Genomic DNA, 17,738 nt, shown 5'->3' on the forward strand with positions numbered 1-17,738 from the left:
TGGCCCAAGTCCCCCCAAATCAGAGATGGGGACCTTTGCCAGAAGCTGGCCTGTGACAGGTTCAGGACGGGTCTTATTTGTAAAAGAAGAAATACCACTGGCAGAGTGAGCCTCTGAACAAATTGCTCAGGTTCACAGCCTTATCCAAGACTGGACCCCAAGACTATAATTAAAGGTTTAGGCGGAAGGGATTACTCCAGAGGGGAGGAGGAGCCCTCCCCCCCCCCCCCCCCCCCCCCCCCCGCCCAGCCTGAGGCTGGAATCTAGAGCCCAGAGCTGGTGGAAATAATATTCAGGACACCTCCCCATCCTCTGACCTCCCTGGACTTGGCTCCTTGCTGAAGACCAGGCTGGGCCTATAGGGTAGGTGGGTTTTTTTGTTTTTGTTTTTTTTTTTTGCTTTATTTTTTATTTAAATTCTTTAATTACTACTCATATTTACATATCCATCCCCCTCATTCCCTCACACTCCCATCCTCCCAAGTTCCCCACCAACCCCCAACTCCTCCCCAGGGATAGTGAGGCCCTCCACCAGGGACCTTCAAAGTCTGTCATATCATTTGGGGGAGGGCCTAGGCCCTCCTTGCTGTATCTGGGCTGCAATAGTATCCCTCCATAGGGAATGGGCTCCCAAAGTCCATTTCTGCTCTAGGGTTAAAGACTGGCTCCACTGTCAGAGGTCCCATAGACTGTCTTGGCCTCCTGGGCCTGGTTCGGTGGGTAGGTGGATCTTAAGGAGCAGTGTCATGTACACAGCAAATGTGGTTTCCAGGAAAAGAATAAGGTTCCTAGTGAAATAGATTCACATTATTACCATTCCAAGCAAATAAGGACAGACTTGTCTCTAGCAAGAGTTTTGACAAGGCCAACTCCAGGGGTGCAGACAATGGCCAAGGATGAGGCTGAATGATCAGTGACCACATGTCCTATCTTGGGCTTGGGCTCACTCAATATTGTCTGAAAGCAGCCAAGGAAGACACCGAGGTGTGGCCTTTATCAGCCATGATGCTAACCTAGACCTTCTGATAATAGAACATTTTCCCTGAAGATGACTCAGCTTTGTATCCCCCATTCTGGCCCAGTGCCTGGAATCATGGAAACATCATCCATCCTTACATCTTCTTGTCCAAATGACTACCCATCTATTCACCATCTGTCCCCACTGCCGGCTGAACAAATCTGCTAAGCCAGAAACAGCTCTAGGTTCTTGAAGTCTGTAGAGAAGGTAGACACTTCTACCTTAGAGGAACACAGAGTGGAGCAAGATACATTTCAGATGTCATGTGAACAAAGCCTCGTGCCCTAAACAGACATGTTATAACAGAAGGGAAAGAACACCCAGTGAAAGGCACTGGCGGGTGTTGACATCACTCGGGCCTTGGGGGCTGTGTAGCAGGTAGTGCATGGAGCCCATAGCTGAATGTAGAATATAGGTGGTAATGATGACTGCTTTAGAAGGATTGTCTGAGATAATGTATAGAGAGGCCAAAGTAAAGAAGTTTGAGCTTAGACCTTGGGAAGATAGGGAGCTCATCTCCCTGGGGTGTGGTGTTACTGGTGGGCTGGAAGCAGAGTGTGAACTCCAGGGGGAAGAGGCTGCAGCTGGGGAAGAAACACTTGCCGGCCACAGAACTTGGCCCTGAGGTGGGGAGAACCATTGGAGGTTAATCCATGCCAGATCATGACTGAGAAGCTGCTAAGTGCTAAGGCAGACTGGTCCAGGGCCAGAGGGGGGTCTGAAAAGATCAGATGGAGACCTGAAGAGCTTGGGGCTAACCAGAGGTCAGGAAGGGCCTGAATGAGATGGGAGGAAAACCAGCAACCAAGCAAAGCAAGGCCGACTGCTGGAAAACTGCCCTTGGCATTTGGCAGGAGTCAGGTGGGGTAATAGGAGGTGCCTGGGGACAGAACAGATGAGCACATGGGAAGGGGAGTGAGGTCTACATTGGGAGGAGGGTGACAGGGAGCAGGGTAAAATGGCACTAATGCAAGTCTGGGGAGAAATGGACAGCACACACACTATCTGTAGACAGGCCAGAGTGCTAAGAGCTCACCCAGCCTGGTGTCTCCACTGGGGACAGACATGGCTCCTGCCCACAGTTGGCACTCATAAAGTGCCTGCTCTGCGTTCTACTTTTGTTCCTTTGCAGCACAACCGTGAGGCCACTCACCATGGAGAGGTATACGGCTCCCTGTACAAACTCCCCAGAGGTGCCTCGACTTACAATGAATGGTCAAGACAACAGGGCTACTGGTTCAGTGTACCACGTGAGAATGGGAAGGCCAGCCACTCACTCAGGAACCATGTCACAGAACTTCAATGCAGGTTGTCTGTTACTGTTTGGCTGATAGCCCAAGATTTTTTGTTTTTTGTTGTTGCTTTGTCTTGAGACAAGGTTTCTCTGTGTAGCTCTGGGTGTCCTGGAACTCTGTAGCTCTGTAGACCAGGCTGGTCTCAAACTCACAGAAATCTGCTTGCCTCTGCCTCCCAAGTGCTGGGATTAAAGGTGTGCACCCCCATGCCCTGATGATATCCCATGATTTAAGGGTTACTTTTGAAGTATGCCACATCCTGACTTTCCTGGGCCTATCTCACTAAGGTCTTTTTCTGCAAAGAAGTCAGTCTTGTTCAGAAGGGTCCATGTCACATACCTACATTTTGAGGGGCTCACACGACAGACTGGTTCTCTCCCAGCTACCAATAGGCATCCTTTCTGCCAAGTCTTGTGACAGGAGACAGCTGCAGTTCCCCAGCCCAGCTATAAAAAGCCCTAACTGCCTAAGTGAGTAGAGGACGTGCAGCGGACACCCAGGGTTACCTCTTCAGGGCCAAGGAAGGAGCGCAACCTGAGAATCATGCCAAGGCTCCCCCCTGTCCTGCAGCTGCTCCAAGCTCCTGTGAAGTATACAGTGGTTCCCAAAGCGCTTATCTCTGCCAAGCCAGCCCAAACCCCCACTTCCGCTATGGTGAGTAACTTCTAAGGTAGCATTTCCTGGGCTTCAGGGCAACAGGGAGGATTAAGGTGATAAGAGGGAGGGGAATGCGGTGCTGGGTATCAGGGCTTTATGCCAGGATAGCGCCTGAATGCTAACAGGGGCTCTGGCCCCGCGGCTTGCGGCCAGGATGGCAAAGGGCTACAAATGCTGGGATGGGGTCTTCCTTGGCCCTCACATACCCCTGGCCAAGGTCAACAGTGACAGAATTAGGGGGCACAGAATTGAAGTGGGATGCAGACATGTGTACTCTGCTGTTTGGGGGAAAGACAGGCTGCTCCCAGAGTGGAACCGAAACAGCAGCATACCCAACGGAGTCCGAGATAGGAAGTGTGAATCTTAATCTGAGAACCAGGACATTTGGTTACAGACGTAAGGCTAGGATGCAGTCCAGACTAAGCTTCCTAGTTTAGGCCAAATTTGCTTAAATTCAGGACCCAGGCCTTGTTTCATGGGGAAACCCGGTGCCATGCAGTTGATGTCCGAGAATCTCAGTAAAGCTACTGAGAGCATAGGGCTCCTAATGGGGTCACTACTACACACATTAGACGCTCACTCAGGGCAGGTGTCTGACTTTACTCAGCTTGGCTTCTGAATGGGACTGCTTTAAGAGAAAGGCCCTGTGCTTGTTTGTAACAATGGAAACCTTAATTGTTCTACTATTCTGTATAGTACCCTGGAACATATGACTGTGAGCACAGGAGCCGAGTGAACCTTTGCCTTGCTGGCAGCTAGGCAGGATCTTGGGCTCTGATGCCCAAGGCTATTTCTCCTGGTTTCTGAGGTCATTCTCCCCAGCAAGGACTTGAGGCTGCCAAGCTCACTGACACAGCAGAGCCTGCTTGCTCACAAGATGGCCTAGAGAAGCAGAAGGCAAATGGGGACTATGGCTGGCCAACTGAGAGAGAGGGAAAGCAAGGGCAGTAATCTCTAGCCATAAGAACACTTGTAGCCGAGGCAGAAGCTCCATGCTGCAGGACTCCAAGGACAGGGAAGGTTCCCTGGCCAGTGGCCAGGCCCGAGACTTCTAATGACCAGTGGACTCATGTTTGCTTGTCTTTCCACAGGAGCAGGTTGTGGGGATCGTGGTCATATTCACTGGCTTCATGGTTCCTGCAGGATGGGTCTTATCCCACTTGGAGAGCTATAAAAAAAGCTCCACAGCATAAAGTGGCATAGCCCTGAAAGATTAAACTCTTCCATCCGCCTACTGCTTGTGTTGATTCTTTTGCTTGCTACTGTAATATCCAGTGTCCCAGTGATGTTAGGTGGCAAGTGTGGATGCCTGTGTCTGAGAAAGCACCAAAAAGGGCTGCAAAATGGAACAAATGCCTCCTTGTCCGACAATACAGGACACACTTCTGTGGTGGCAACCCTGTGTGTGGTGGTAGGGGAGGAATGAGGCTAATCCCCACCAACCCACTGGCTTCTAGGTTAAGTGTTCCTTTCTTCAGGCACAGGATTGCCCAAGAACCTAAGTCCAAGAAGAGAAGCATCAGCAGAACAAAGCAAAGGCATTTATTATAGGGGCATTCTCAGACAATGTTGGAAAAGGCCCACTCAAGTGAATTTGGGTGGAGACTACAGAGACTACCCCATTCCCATTCTTGCTCTTCCTCATCACCTAGGCCAGGAGTACCCCTTTCACCCCTTGCAGGCTACAAAACACCCAACACAGGAGCCTTCTGCAAGTATTCAAACCCCCATCAATGAAAGATCTCTGCTTTTATAGCAAGAACAGTTCCTATTCTTAGCGGGATCCCAAACTCCATCCCAATTCAATACAGATCTCTGCTGATGGTTTCAGGGGCCACAGAAATGCCTTGCAAGGTGAAGCAGGGTCTGCAGAACATGGGGCACTAGGTGAGGATGTCTTGAGCCTGGTGTTCCACCAGCATCTCCATGCTCTTCACATCAGTGCACCACAGCTCCAGACGGTCCTTCATCCCCTTGATCTAAAGACAAACCACATCACATGGGTATCAGGCTAAAGGGAGTCACATGCCCTATGTGGTAGTGCTAATCTCTAGTTCTTTTTCAGGGAAATGCTAAGGGCAATAATAGAGCTGAGGGTGGAGGTGTGTGATAGACTCCTAGTGCCAATTCTTATCACAAGGACATTCTAAAAACTCACATGAAAGAAAAAGAATGGAGGAAATCACAGGATTAAATGTCCAGAAAATATGAGTAGGGATATAGGATTAAGTCACAAAACCAGGAACATGTCTGACCAGAGTACCAATTTTAAGATTAGAAGGCATCACCAGCACAGCCAGCACTGCTGTCACAGTAAGCCTCTAAATGCAGGCTTCAGACCTCAGGTGTGCATTACCTAGGTCTCTACAGCAGTAATCCCATCTGTGATACCTTGTGTGGACAAGTGTCTTCTTCCTAAATTGACTTCTGTCCACATAAAACTAGGTCAGTGCTGGTATAACCCAAGTCCACAAAGGTGGGCAGGAGCTCAGTCCCCTTACCTGCTGCAAATCCAGCACTCGAGGCTGCACCCAGGTCATATGAACCCGCTTGTCCACCTCGTCTATGCTGCCTCTCACCAACCCCACCGAGAGTGCCTTCATCACCAGCAACTCCACCTGAGCAAAGGGGCTTGTATGAGACACTGGGAGCATAGCCTTCTGCCAGGGGTGGGGTAGCTCTGCTGCTGTGATCCCTAAGTCCAAGAACTAACCTTGTTCACAGTGATTTTGGCACTTTTGGCAATTTCTTCAAAAGTGAGTTGTCTGTGGTTGGCAGGTCGTGTGAAAGTCATCTGAAAAACAAAACCATTTTTCAAAGTAGTCAGAGATTTTTTTTTTTTTTTTTTTTAAAGAATGTTTTGGTCAAAATTTGAAAGTTGTTTTGTGGGCATGGTTGCAAATGCCTTTAATTACAGTATTCATAAGTCAGAAATAGGCAGATCTCTGTGAGTTGAGACCAGCCTGGTCTACATAGCAAATTCCAGGCTGGGATCAGGGTGACATAGTGAGAGACTGTCTTTAAAAAACAAAAAATTGCTCTGAAAATATAGACTATCTTTTTAGCCCCATATCTAAGTACAAAAATTTTCCTAACCTAGCATCCACTAAACAAGTTTTCAATGCTCAGAGAAAGTTAAAGGACAAAACAAACTTTAAAAGAATCTCTGACAAGAACAAATATGCATTCCTTGACTAGGTAGTTGAAGCCACCAAATCCCCTGTACAGGGACCACTTTAGGACACTGGACACGCACACTGCAATTCTTCCAGAAGCTCACATTCTACTGGAGAAAACAGAAAAGCACATGGACAGAAAGGGTGTGTCACAAGGTTAGTGGCAGGAGACAGTGGCTTCAGGTTCAAGAGACAGGGACAACTTACGAAGTGTCTAAGGGAGCCTGTCTAAGAGGCCAGGAAGACATTTCAGTGGGTAAAGGCACTGTGTCAGTCACAATTCCATCCTCAGCAGGAGATAAGTGACTCTGGTTAGTTGTTTTCTGACCCCTCCCGCACAAAAGAATAAACATACAAAAAAATCATCAGATCCAAATTCAACCTTAAATGAGCAAAGGCAAAAGGAAGACACAGGTAAGTAGTGGAGGAAACTACTCAGGAGAGAGGCAGGCAAGCTCACAGGTCTAGCTAGCTCGTGAGCATTGTCAAGTATTATGGACAGACTCCAGGTGCTTCTTACCTCCATAAGGCACAATAACTGGATCTTCCTCAGAAGCTGGGCCTCGTTGGCTGCTAAGTCAGGCTGAGAAGTACAAAAAGACAGAAATATGGGTTCCGGAACTCTACTATGTGTCAAGCCCAAGCATTTTACATTGTGGGTAGCTGAGGCTCACTGACTGCTTCAAAAGATACTAAATCCCTTTGTCTCAGAGAATTTAAAGAAGCAACTGACTCACAGGCTGTCTCCCAAGACAGGAGTGTATGAAACAGGATTTACACTGATGTTACAAATACCATGAATGGGAACCTCAAGACTCCCGGTGGAGGCATTACCAGCAAAGAACAAGTCTTGTGATTTGAAAGGTTCTGGGTGGCACTGCCGGTTGGACCATACAACGAAAGCACAGACTGCTGAAAGTATGTAAGACCTAGTGGCTTGTGCTGAGTCAAAAGAGCCAGTCATTAACTTACGACAGAAAATCTTACTGTGGTGAGAACTAAAACACATCCCTTTGCAAGTCTGAGGCTGGCAGGACCTCATACCTGTGGTTCCAGCACTTTGGAGCTGAGGCAGGAGGATTATTTAAGCCTAAGAGTTCAGGACAAACAATAACAATATGGGGAGACAATGTCTTAGAATAAAAACAAAACCAGGCCATATTCAGCCAAGGAAAGTCCCAGTAGGGACATTTCTGTAGACATCCCTGAATATTTTTTCTTATAAATTTTTTTTGGGGGGGGGGGCTTTTTTGAGACAGAGTTTCTCTGTATAGCCTTGGCTATCCTAGAACTCACTCTGTAGACCAGGCTGGCCTTGAACTCATAAAGATCCACTTGCTTTTGCCTCCCAAGTGCTGGGAGTAAAGGTGTATGCCACCACTGCCACCTGGCTGTCTTTTTTTTTTTTTTTTTGGTTTTTGGAGACAGGGTTTCTCTGTGTAGCTTTGGAGCCTATCATGGTACTCACTCTGGAGACCAGGCTGGCCTCGAACTCACAGAGATCTGCCTGCCTCTGCCTCCCGAGTGCTGGGATTAAAGGCGTGCGCCACCAACGCCTGGCTCTCATTATGTTGCTTAGGCTGGTCTTTACCTCCTGGTCTCAAGTGATCCTCTGACCTCAGCTAGGACTAGAGGAATGGACCACAGTACCCGGCTCCACCACTGACATGTCAACCCACAATCAGACTATAGTGAAGCCTTGCAGGACCTGATGCTCTTTCTGTCTTCTCAAAGTCCCTTCATTCATAGCCACCTCACTCTATTATATACATATTTTACAAGGGTTTTTATTAAACATTAAGAAACCCCAAAGTTTCAGGAAAGTACAAGAACAACATAAATGTAATTCTTACCACATTTAATATTTTAGAAATATTTACTTCTAGTAATTTCATTTAAAAGAGACATGACCATGTTGGGAGAAGGCTCAGAGATTAGAGTGTTATACAAACAAAAGAACCCATTTCAGATCCTTAGAACCCAAGTAAATGCCAGGTGGCCACCAGGTGGCATGGCTGATCACCTGTAATGCCAACCTGAACAGGCCAAGACAGAGGATCTCCAGAATAAACTGGCTAGCAAAACTAACCATACAGGCAAGTTCTGGCTTAAGTGATAGACCCTATCATTGCAGAATATTTGTTTAACTATACAAAGATGTGTTGCATTTCTTTTTTCTTTCTTTCTTTCTTTTTTTGTTTTTGTAGACAGGGTTTCTCTGTGTAGCTTTGGAGCCTATCCTGGCACTTGCTCTGGAGACCAGGCTGGCCTCGAACTCACAGAGATCTGCCTGCCTCTGCCTCCCGAGTGCTGGGATTAAAGGCGTGCGCCACCAACGCCCGGCTGCATTTCTTTTAACTATGCAACGATGTGTTGCATTTATTTATGTTGAGGAATATTTGTTTAACTATGTAAAGATATGTTGCTGTTTCACCTCACCTGACTAAGGCACCTGATTGGCCTAATAGAAAGCTGGATGGCCAATAGTGAGGAAGGAAGTATAGGCAGGATTTCCAGGCAGGGAGAGTAAGTAGGAGAGGGAATTTATGCTCAGAAGAAGAAAGAAACACCAACAAGACACCGGGGGTCAACCAGACAGACACAGAGGAAGCAGGAAAAGTGGAACACACAGAATGAATGAAAGGCATAAAGTCCAAAGGCAAAATGCAAATGAAAAGTAAAAGTTCAATCAAGTGGGACAAGCGTAAGCTAAGGCTGAGCATTCATAATTAACAATAAACCTCTGTGTTTTTATTTGGGAGCTGGTTGACAGCCCAAAGAAAATCCCAAGCACACCTTATCTCAATGAGTAAGGTGGACCATGTCTGAGAAAAACTCCTGATATCAACTTTGTGTTCCACATGCATTTGTACAAATATGTGAACAATCATAAACATGTATGAATGCACACTACACATATACATAAGAAAAATGAAGAATAAAGAAATAAAGTAAAAAATGTTTGACTTACTGTTAAGCACCTTTGGCTAATTGCTACTACCTATCTTGGCTTCTTTATTCAGTGTCTGTCCCTGCTCTGTTTGCCTGGCTACACTGTGCCCCTGGGGACTGCTTACTCATGTTGGCCACACACACTTCAGTTCAGCAAATGTGCTGTTTCCTTTTCCTCTGTTCCCCTTGCATCTCTTCACTCACTTAAGGTCACACAGACATCAATCACTTCCCTTGGGAGGCCTATGATGTACCTTACTCAGCATAGACGGAGAAGCATACAGTGCCTTTTATGAGGGACCCAGACCTCTAATGCCCTGTTTCTGGGAGTTCAAGCCTGGCCTGCCAATGTCCTGTCTATCCAAATTCCTCCTGGGTATCCGATGCATATAGAGAAGAGGCTTAGTGAATCATTGTTGAAAGAGCAGACACATGGTATGGGAAACCTACCTGCTGGCCCCACGCAGACTTCAGGGTCTGGAACCTATCTACATCACCACTATTGAAAGCATACAGAGTGTCGATCAGCCACTGCCGGTCAGTGCTCCTCAGTGACTCCAGTACAGGGTGCATGAGCTATGGGGACAGAGACAGTAAGCTGGCACAAAGTAACACTTTCTCTTCCCCACACTGTTAAGGAATCAGTGCCAGGCCAACTTACAAGCTCTCCAAAGTTAAAAACGCCCTCGCCAAGAAGTCCAGCAAGCCCCAATGTGAAGGCTCTCTCCTGTTGCTCTGACACTACAAAATGACACAGCCAGTCATATCCCATCTCATTTGGCCTTATAAAACTCACATAACCAATACAGAAACCATTACCAGAATGGTTCTAGTTTCAAACTGCAGTATAAGCTATCTCTTTAAAAGTGATGGAATTTAGGTTATACCAGGAACCACTGTCTAAGTGAATTTAAAAGTGATGAGCTCCTAACAGAGCTAAGACACCCCTCCCCTCCCCTCTCCCCCCTTAGCACCTCATAGCCGCTATGCTCAGTCACAGACTCCCTGAGTGCCGAGATATATGAGGGCCCTGTGTACCTGGCAGATCCTTAATGTCAACACAGCCCAGAAACCGTAGAGCGTCTTTATAGTAGGATGCGTGGTTTCCAATTGTCTGATAGTATTTACTGGAGAGATCATAGAAACGACTGTGAACTGATGTCACACCAGGGAGATTGTTGAGCATCTCTTCAACATCTTCAATGGTTTCCTACACACAAGAAGTAAAATCGCCTTCCAGCTTAAAAGATCTTTAAAGTAATATAAAAATAAAAAGTCTAAGCTACCAGGGCAAAGATTGATAACAGACTGACTACACTAAAATGGAAAACTTTGGTCCATCCAAAAACACAGAAGAAAATATAAAGACAAGCTACAGACTGGGAGAAGATGTTTATAGGATGTTTAACTCCACATCCTATAGGGATAATGAGCAAGAAAATATGAAAAACACAGTAGAAAAACAGAAAAAGACAGTAACAGGCAATTAACAGAGGTAGAGATGTGAGTGGGATTGCTAGTAAACCACCAGCACATGAGAAATGCAAAATTAAACCACTATCACTTGAAGAATTAAATAGCATGCAAATATCACAGGCTGCAAATGGAGTTTCAGAGGTGCCTGTAAGGTTCTGTTTAACACCTCACATTACCACCTTCAGACACACACCAGGAGACTACCCAAGCACAAAGAGATCAGGCACAGCAATGCTAACATGACCAGCACTTGTAATACAATAAATGGCCTAAATACCTTTGTAGGAGAACAGATATATACACAGCAAAACATGTATACAGTGGGATTCCACACAAGGGTAAAAATGAATGGCCTATATATAGATAGTAACTCATAAACCTGGCCAGGGCGACTAAGATTTTAATGTATCTCCAGTGATGGTTAATCACCCTAAATGAGGGCAGCATCCTAAGAGCAGGGGTCTAGGACTGAAAAAATGAAGAAATTGCTGAGCACCAGCATCTCTGTTTCCCTTCTGCAGACTCCATGTAACCAATCACTGGTTTTTTTTTTTTTGAGACAGGTTTTCTCTGCATAACAGCTCTGGCTATCCTGGGACTTGCTTTGTAGATCAGGCTGGCCTTGAATTCAGAGCTCCACCTGCCTCTGCCTCCCAAATGCTTGGGACTAAAGGCGTGCGCCACCAACGCCCAGCTACCAATCATTTCTTATTCCTGCTGCCAAGCCTTCCCTGTTACAATGCACTGTAGCCCTCAAATCATAAGACAAAATAAACTATTCCATAAGTTTCTTCTTGTCAGGTGTGTGGTCATAGCAACAAGAATAGTAACTAGTGCACATGGGTGAGATGGGCCTGTTGGGGGACTAGCACAGACTGTAGACATATGGTCTGCCTGTGTGCTATTCTACTCCTAGACTGGCTGAAGTTTAAGAGTGCCCATTACAGCATTCCTCATTGTGGCATAGCTCAATGTGTCTTAAATACCTCAAAACAAAATGTAAATAGGATGCATATGATCTGGGACTAGGAAGCAATAAGTACTTTTTTTTTTCACATTTTTTAAAAGATTTATTTATTATGTATGCAGTGTTCTGCCTGCAGGGAGCACCAGATCTCATTATAGATGGTTGTGAGCCACCATGTAGTTGCTGGGAATTGAACTCAGGACCTCTGAAATAACAGCCAGGACTCTTAACCACTGAGCCATCTCTCCAGCCCCTGCAATAAGTACTTTTTAGGCCAATGAAAATATAAAACACTTTCAACTATTACTTCCACTATTTTTGTTAACATTATGGTTACCAAAATTAAATCAAAACAAAAGCACTTGTAGTCTCTAGATAAACAACATTATGTTTTCTTACTGCTACCTCTATTTATGCTTGTCTTCCAAACTGGACAAAAACTACAAAAGGTACAAATGGGGCCAAAGACATAGCCTAACCATTAAGAGTGCTTGCTGTTCTTACAGAGGACCTAGCTTCAGTTTCTGGTACCCATATGAGCTCACATCTGGCTGTAATTCCATCTTCCAGAGGATGCAGCACCCTCTTCAGGCCCCCACTGGCACTGCACGCATGTGGTGCACAGACATGTACGCTGGCACACACCCAAACACATAAAATAAAAATAAAAACAACTCAATATCTCTCTCTCTCTCTCTCTGCATAAATATAGACAGGAAGCTTCAACAACTCAAGAGGAAGAAAGAGAACAGGGAAACCTCTTTGTTTAAGAGTAAATGTCTTATCATCAACTTAACTTTAAACAGGAAAACAAAATCAAAACCAACCAACCAAACCAAACAAACAACAGCACAGAGGGATAGCATATATAAAACAAAGGTGGCAATAGATAAGCAATGGGGAAATCTAGGCTACAATATGAGAATTCTTTGGGTCCCGCCCGCCCCCTCTCCCCATAACTTATTTTAAAGAGACAGTCAAGGAGGAAGAATACATGTATTATTGTGCTCTCACCTTTGTAGCCTGTAGATCCCCGATGTTTAATTTTAGAGCTCCGATAGCTGTTTTACACAAGATCACTGCTTCATCACTACTTTTTACCTGAAGAGATTTTTTTTTTAAAAAAGGGGAGAACCTCAGAAAGTTAGGCAGCAAACTTGCAAATTGAACTGTTCCTTGGGGACAGACTTGGCCTTGAGACCAAGAAGGTGACTTCTGCAGGGTAGGCATAAATTGCAAAACACATATATACCAGAAAATGCTTTTCAAACTTTATATTTACCTTCTCACGAGTCTTTTCCAGAAAAGTAAGAGCCACATTAGGATCTAGAATAGAAACAAGGCAGAGTCAGACCCACCAACAGCAGCTTTTTACCAGCTAGGACATCTTTAGGCAAGATAAACAACAACATTTCTCTGTTTATGTCACAATGCACCTGACGATGGCCTACGACTATGGATGTCACGTTGTGATCACTGTTTCACCTGGTTGCTGGGACAACAGTGGGCATCACTAAATCTGGCCAATTTGGTATTTTATATAATGAAACAAACAGAGGCTTACCAGTCATCTGTCTAACCACATGAAGAATTATTTCTACCAGGGACAAAGGATTTACCCTGAAATAAAAACCATCAGTTTTTGAGTGTTAAAAAGCACTAATACATTCATTTTCAAAGTCAAAGCTGACAAAAGGGGATTACCTGTGTTCAAATTCACTGATGAAGTTTTCATAAAGCTGCAAAAGCAAAGACAGAGAATTAGTACAGAATGAGCATCACTCTGACTTCTGGTTAGAGGTGTGGCACTAAGACTGTCAAGTTTGAGTGTGCAAATCATAATGCCCGCCACATAGAAAGTGTGAGTGTGCAAATCATAATGCCCGCCACATAGAAAGCACTGTCTAAAACCTCGCTGAATGATGGGAGAACCACATCAGAGCTTTCTGAGTTCACATAAATGATCACCAATCGATTATTGAAGAAAACCAGTTCCTCACTTTGAGACTCAGAACACGGGTCTAGAGAGTCTCCTAAACAGCCAGGTGGTGGAGGCACAAACCTTTAATCCCAGCACTCGGGAGGCAGAGGCAGGTGGATCTCTGTGATTTCGAGCCAGCCTGATCTACAGATAGTTCCAGGTCACCCAGCGCTATATAGACTCTGTCTGAAAAAAATCAATCAATCAATCAATCAATCAACCACAACCAACCAACCAACCAACCAGCTGCTAGAGAGGCTTAGCAATTAAGAGCACTGGCTGCTCACCCAGATGTTCTGAGTTCAATTCCCAGCAACCACAAGGTGGCTCACAACCATCTATAGTGGGATATGATGCCCTCTTCTGGCATAAAGTCGTACATGCAGCTAAAGGACTCATTTACATAAAAAAACCCTAAATATCAATTCCTATATTCTTCCCCCAAGGTGCTTCAAGTACTACAGCTGGACCAGGGTAATGTGTTCCTAATGAAACAGAATAGAGTTCATTCAGATTTCAGAAGGCTATAGGCCTTCTATAGGCCTGCATTACCAAATTTCTTAGCCACTCAGCACACATGAGTACATCCTCAGACACTAGGCTATACTACAGACACACTATGTGTGGCAAATGCTGAGCTTCCAAGATGCTCCTGGACTACCAGAGAAGAACAAATGAATGACAATATTCTTAGTTTAAAACACACAGAAAGGAACTGGAGAGGTGGCTCAGTGGTTAAGACCATGTGTTGCTATTGCAGAGAACCTGGTTTCAGCTCTCATTGCCACACCATCTGTAACACTTATTCCAGGGAATCTGACGTCCTCTTCTAACCTCTGAGGGCACCAAGCATGCCCATGGTATACATAACACACAGGCCAAACATTCTCACATATAAAAACCTCTTCAAAAAGAAAGAAAGAAGGGGGCACATATCAACTGAAGATTAGAAAGAAAAGGATAAATATAAACTATGTATCATTGTGATATAGAACATGAAGTCTATCTGATTTATCATTTTTCCACATGATCTGGAAGACAGAATGCCCAGCAAAACCTTTAGGCTTACAAGTGACTGCAAATTCTTAAGGGTAGTAAAATGTCAAACTGGTAAGTAAAATCTGTAAGAAAATCTTAGAACTCCAGGAGGTGAGGTAGTTAGCAGTAAGCTTTATTGTGTGTTGTAACGTATTCAAGAGCAATAACTCAAGCTACAATTACATGCCAAGTATTCCTTTCAAAATCAGATGATAGGAAAGATTTCAGAAAAGATGCTCTGATGAGAAAATTCATGGGTATTCCTCAGGGAATCTGATGAAGCATGGGAAAGAGCGTATTTCTATTTTTTCTGTTATAAAGTTATAAAAGTGCTCTATTACAGAGACAGCATAGTATGCAGTACCCTCTCCAACTCTCTCACCTTCAGCTAAGAGACATCTCTTTTCTATACTACTCTGGATAGAAATCTCCGAGCAGGTGGAACCAGTGTGCTGGAGAGCTGGGAAGTAATGATCTTTCAGCCTCGAGTTTCTAAGAGCTGGGATTACAGGTATATCACCGTCCTGGTTTGTTTGTTTTGGTGTTATGTAAGACTCAGAGAGTCTTGTGAATGTTAAACATATACTTCCATTGAGCCATGTTCCAGCTCTAGTCTAAATTTTTAGAAACCAGAAAGTCTGTTTCAATTTGGTGTTTTATTGGCTGTGACCTATGGTGATTCATCTGTGTCTGATACTACACTAAAAAGAGAGATACAAATACTTTCCCAGTGCTTGTCATGATAATGCTTACAACACTCCTTGACACAAAGTGACTGTTGAAAAAATGCAGCTTACTGTGACCACCATAAAGGCCATCTTTTTTCTTTAAAAGTTCATGAGCAGAGCTGGGCATGGTAGTGAATGCCTTTAATGCTAGCACTTGGGAGGCCAAGGTGGAGAACTGTGATTTTGATGATCTCAGCCTGGTCTACACAGCAAGTTCCAGGCCATTCAGAGCCTATCACAAACAAACAAACAAACAGAAAACTATAAGCAGGGGCTGGAGAAATGGCTCAGATAGTTACAAGCATTTTGAAAATTCAAGTTGGGTTTGTAGCACCTATACAAGTTGGCTCACACTGCCTGCAACTCCAGATCCAGGAGATGTCTTCTGGCCTCCTCAGGCATCCACGCACATGTAGTGCACACACTTGTGTAGCATGCATACACTCTCTCTGTTACACACATACACATTAAAAATTAAAAAAAAAGTCTGTGAGTATACCTAACATAATCTGACTTAGTATGTTAAGTCATTACCTTAATGAGACCATCTCCTTGGGCAAAGCATGGGTCCTGTACGAAATCAAGCACCTGAAGTGTGAGCTGATGCCACAACCTAAAAAACAAAAAAGTCATTCAGACTCATAAAATAACAGGGAGTAACAGAACCTTCAGCTTTGATGGTCCCACCAAGCATCAAGTACTACTTAGGTCCCACTGCACAGGATAGTAAGTAGTTAAAGCAAATGCCAACTAAGTCAAAGTTCATTTCCTGACTCTGCTACCCCTTGGTCACTTATCCTAAGATTCAGTTTTCTTGGGTAACAATGGAGAACATTTTTTGAGACTGCTTCAACACTATGAGTGCCAACTGGAAGAACTTTGCAATCCTACAGCTGTATTTTGAACTCCATGCTCTCTTACTTATTAGCTGAATGTCTTACAGAGGGATAGAAAACAGATCTCCAGTTTCCTCATCCGTGGATGGGATGAAGGAGAGATGAAATAAGCCAATATACATATTTTTAGGACACTGATGTAGCACATTTCACACAAAGACTAAAGGCTACTATTTAATAGTGCAGATAAAGTGCTCTGGGGAATACAAAATGTTAGCCCACACAGGCAGTTAGATACTCAACACTGAAAACGTCTCTTGAAAACACTAATAGCAGAAAACTGCTGAATACCACCAAAACACACGAACGGAAAGGATCTTTGTGGAAAGGTGTTTCCTCAGGGAAAGCTCTAGATCAATGTCAGCAATCTGTAACTGTTCTGAAGTCCATCTCGTTTCCAATCAAACTCAAACACTAAGGTCTCTCCAGTGGCAAAAAGGCCAATGTGAAATACAACAGAAAGCAGGGACAATGGGGGCTGAATCAAAGGTTGTAGAATCATGAAGAATTTGCAGGCTGTAGACAATCACACCACGGCTTAGGACAAGTTACCAGGGTCTGTGGCAGACCCAGACGCGGTGGCACCCTAGCCTCAAAACTATTTGCTTGTTTGAATTAAGAGCTACCATCACAGGCCAGTCCGGGCCCCCCTTTAGTTAAGACAGTCTGTCATAGCCGGTAAGGCTGCAAAGCAGGGGGTTTAGATTCAGAACCCTGGTAGCAAGCAGCTCTGCTCCTTTGGCTGTAGCTCCTTTTCTTCTGATTCCCTGACCCTCGGGGCTGCTCAGAGCCTCCTGCTGCTCCCAGAGCCCTCTCCCTCCCGCCCACGCCGCAGAGCTCACTTCTTCGTGTACAACTCCTCCAAACGGTGCCAAACGGCGGCCTGGCCCGGCCCGGAGTTCTGGCTCTGCTGTAAGAAGGCCGGCACATCCTTCATGATTGCAGAGAGCTGGGAAGAGAAACACCAAGTACTCGGAACCGGCAGGGATGGCGGACGGAAATGCTCGCTCACTTCCGGCACCGCGTTGCGCGGGGCATGCCGGGAGCTTCCCAGTAGCCCCGCCGATCGCGGTCGTCAAGGTAACCGCGTTCTTGGCTTGGGCCAAACTTGTCCCGCGTGTTCGGCCCCGCCCTTGAGGCGTTAGCGTAGAGGTGCCCGGGGACAGCTGGTCCCCGAGTGGTCTCAAGTCTTCCGACGTGGGTCCTCTCAAACTGGGATGGCGTCCGGCGAGGACTAGGTGTGATCAAATTCCTGACCGCGGGAAGCGCTCAGAGAGCATTAGTTATCATCCACCCGGTCTAGAAGGTCGAGCGCAGGGTAAAACGATGACGCCTCCGAGTTTGGCTTCCCAACCAATAAGCCAGAGTCTCACAGAGCGGGAAGCTGGCCGCAGCGAGCATACACATCCCCTTCGGCACGGCGGGTTAACGTGCCGGGGGCGCCGGGCTGGGCACCATGTGAGGGGCGGAGCGTTGGTGCTGGGGGGCGGGACCTGGCCGAGGGGGCGGGGTAAGGGTATCGGGCGGGGCTTGGCGCAAGGGGGCGGGGATTCG

The 17,738-nt window shown here is 45.6% G+C and overlaps 2 protein-coding genes across 2 annotated transcripts; one reads left to right on the plus strand and one right to left on the minus strand.

Annotated features, from left to right (window-relative positions):
• Nucleotides 1–2,856: 2,856 nt before the first annotated feature.
• On the plus strand, nt 2,857–4,163 carry LOC100762701 (cytochrome c oxidase subunit 8B, mitochondrial-like). Its single transcript, XM_027409029.2, has 2 exons — nt 2,857–2,967; nt 4,062–4,163. The coding sequence occupies exons 1-2, from the start codon at nt 2,857–2,859 to the stop codon at nt 4,161–4,163; spliced, it is 213 nt and encodes a 70-aa protein (XP_027264830.1).
• Nucleotides 4,164–4,489: 326 nt separating this feature from the next.
• Psmd13 (proteasome 26S subunit, non-ATPase 13) lies at nt 4,490–17,648 on the minus strand. Its single transcript, XM_027409028.2, has 13 exons — nt 17,027–17,648; nt 15,823–15,901; nt 13,246–13,280; nt 13,106–13,161; nt 12,824–12,867; nt 12,556–12,642; nt 10,137–10,308; nt 9,760–9,839; nt 9,549–9,674; nt 6,667–6,729; nt 5,684–5,764; nt 5,472–5,588; nt 4,490–4,949 (listed from the first exon to the last, which is right to left on the minus strand). Exons 1-13 carry the CDS (start codon nt 17,119–17,121, stop codon nt 4,854–4,856), a joined length of 1,131 nt encoding a protein of 376 aa, XP_027264829.1. The 5' UTR covers nt 17,122–17,648; the 3' UTR covers nt 4,490–4,853.
• Nucleotides 17,649–17,738: the final 90 nt, after the last annotated feature.

This window comes from Cricetulus griseus, chromosome 3 (genome assembly GCF_003668045.3).
Source record: "Cricetulus griseus strain 17A/GY chromosome 3, alternate assembly CriGri-PICRH-1.0, whole genome shotgun sequence".
NCBI classification, from domain to species: domain Eukaryota; kingdom Metazoa; phylum Chordata; class Mammalia; order Rodentia; family Cricetidae; genus Cricetulus; species Cricetulus griseus.